Source organism: Onychostruthus taczanowskii, unplaced genomic scaffold (genome assembly GCF_017590055.1).
Source record: "Onychostruthus taczanowskii isolate IOZ18803 unplaced genomic scaffold, ASM1759005v1 scaffold762, whole genome shotgun sequence".
NCBI classification, from domain to species: domain Eukaryota; kingdom Metazoa; phylum Chordata; class Aves; order Passeriformes; family Passeridae; genus Onychostruthus; species Onychostruthus taczanowskii.
Genome location: NW_024505473.1, coordinates 1 through 1360, shown reverse-complemented (window position 1 = coordinate 1360; position 1360 = coordinate 1). Strand labels below are relative to the sequence as shown.

The 1360-nt window shown below is 62.0% G+C and overlaps 1 protein-coding gene across 1 annotated transcript in view; it reads left to right on the top strand.

Annotated features, from left to right (window-relative positions):
- The window catches only part of LOC121345966 (proline-, glutamic acid- and leucine-rich protein 1-like), a gene marked incomplete at its 3' end in the record, with an annotated part of 3878 nt that extends 2545 nt beyond the window's left edge, over positions 1–1333 (top strand). Inside the window, exons 3-4 of the mRNA XM_041423337.1 lie at positions 86–144; positions 1199–1333. Of these exons, the coding sequence (XP_041279271.1) occupies positions 86–144; positions 1199–1333 (194 nt within the window). The remainder of the gene's footprint in view (positions 1–85; positions 145–1198) is intronic.
- Between the last annotated feature and the right edge of the window lie 27 nt (positions 1334–1360).

The following is a 1360-nucleotide window of genomic DNA, read 5'->3' as shown; positions in this document are numbered from 1 at the left end:
CTCCCCTGAGGGTCCAGGCCCCTCCCCCTCCTCCCACGTGACTTTGGCCACTCCCACCTGAGCCGTGACCCCGCCCCTCCCCCAGGCCGCCCTCGGGGGTCTCCTCGGCGTCACCAGCGCCCGCCTCGGCTCCATGAAGACGCGGTGAGTGACAGCCCCGCCGGCCAATCGCAGCGCGGGGCCCGCCCCGCCCGCCTCCTGATTGGCTGCCGGTCTGGGGTGGGCGGGGTGGAGTGAAAACCAATGGAAATGCAGGGTGGGGGCGGGGCCAGCCCAGCGGCCAATGGGAATCGTCTGAACTGCCATTGGGGGTGGATGAGCCAATCAGGAGGGGTTTAGCCCTGGGGGCGGGGCAGCCAATCAGGAGGAGGGGGTGTGGCTTCTTAGGACTCTGTGATTGGCTGGTTTACTGTGGGTGGGGTTTTGAGTGGCCAATCAGGTGATTTCTTTGTTGCACAGCTAATTTGGGTGGGTGGGGCTTGTCTGTGATTGGCTGCTGGGTGTGGGGTGGGCGTGGCTTCACCCCAGCCAATAAGACTCCACCTGTGAGCCACGCCCTACTCTGGGTTGCCCTTATATGGAAAGTGGGTGGGGTTTGGAGCCTCAACAGCCAATCAGGGGTGTGGGCTGGCCAGGGTGGGTGTGGCTTCATCTGGACCAATCAGAATCCGCATGTGCACCACACCCTGCTCTGAGCTGACTATATAAGGAAAGTGGGTGGGGTTTGGTGTCCTCAGCAACCAATCAATGGTGTGGGAGGCAGCAGAGTGGGTGTGGCTTTATATGAACCAATCAGATTCCATTATTAAGCCCTACTGTGCTGTGGCATGCCCTTATAAGGAAAGTGGGTGGAGTTTGGGTGTCAGGACCCAATAAGGGCTGTGGGCAGGGCCAGGATGGGCGTGGCTTCACCCCAGCCAATCAGACTCCACCTGAGAGCCACACCCTGCTCTGGGCTGACTATATAAGGAAAGTGGGTGGGGTTTGGGCCTCTCAGCCAATCAGTGGTGTGGGAGGGCCTAGGGTGGGCGTGGTTTCATTCTAACCAATCAGATCCCTTGTGAGAGCCATGCCCTGCCCTGGATTGCCCATATAAGGAAAGTGGGTGGGGTTTGTCACCCCCAGCAGCCAGTGCAGGCTGCGGGGCGTGTCCGGGCGTGTTGGTGGGCGTGTCCCGGCTCAGCCAATGGCGTTGCAGCTTCGAGGGGCTGTGCCTGCTGTCCCTGCTGGTCAGCGAGAGCCCCAGCGAGGCCTTCCAGCAGCACTGCCTGGGCTGGCTCCGCCTCCTGCAGCACCTGCTCCAGGTGAGCCCACCTGGGACACGCCTGGGACTGTGGGGACACACCTGGGGATACAGCTG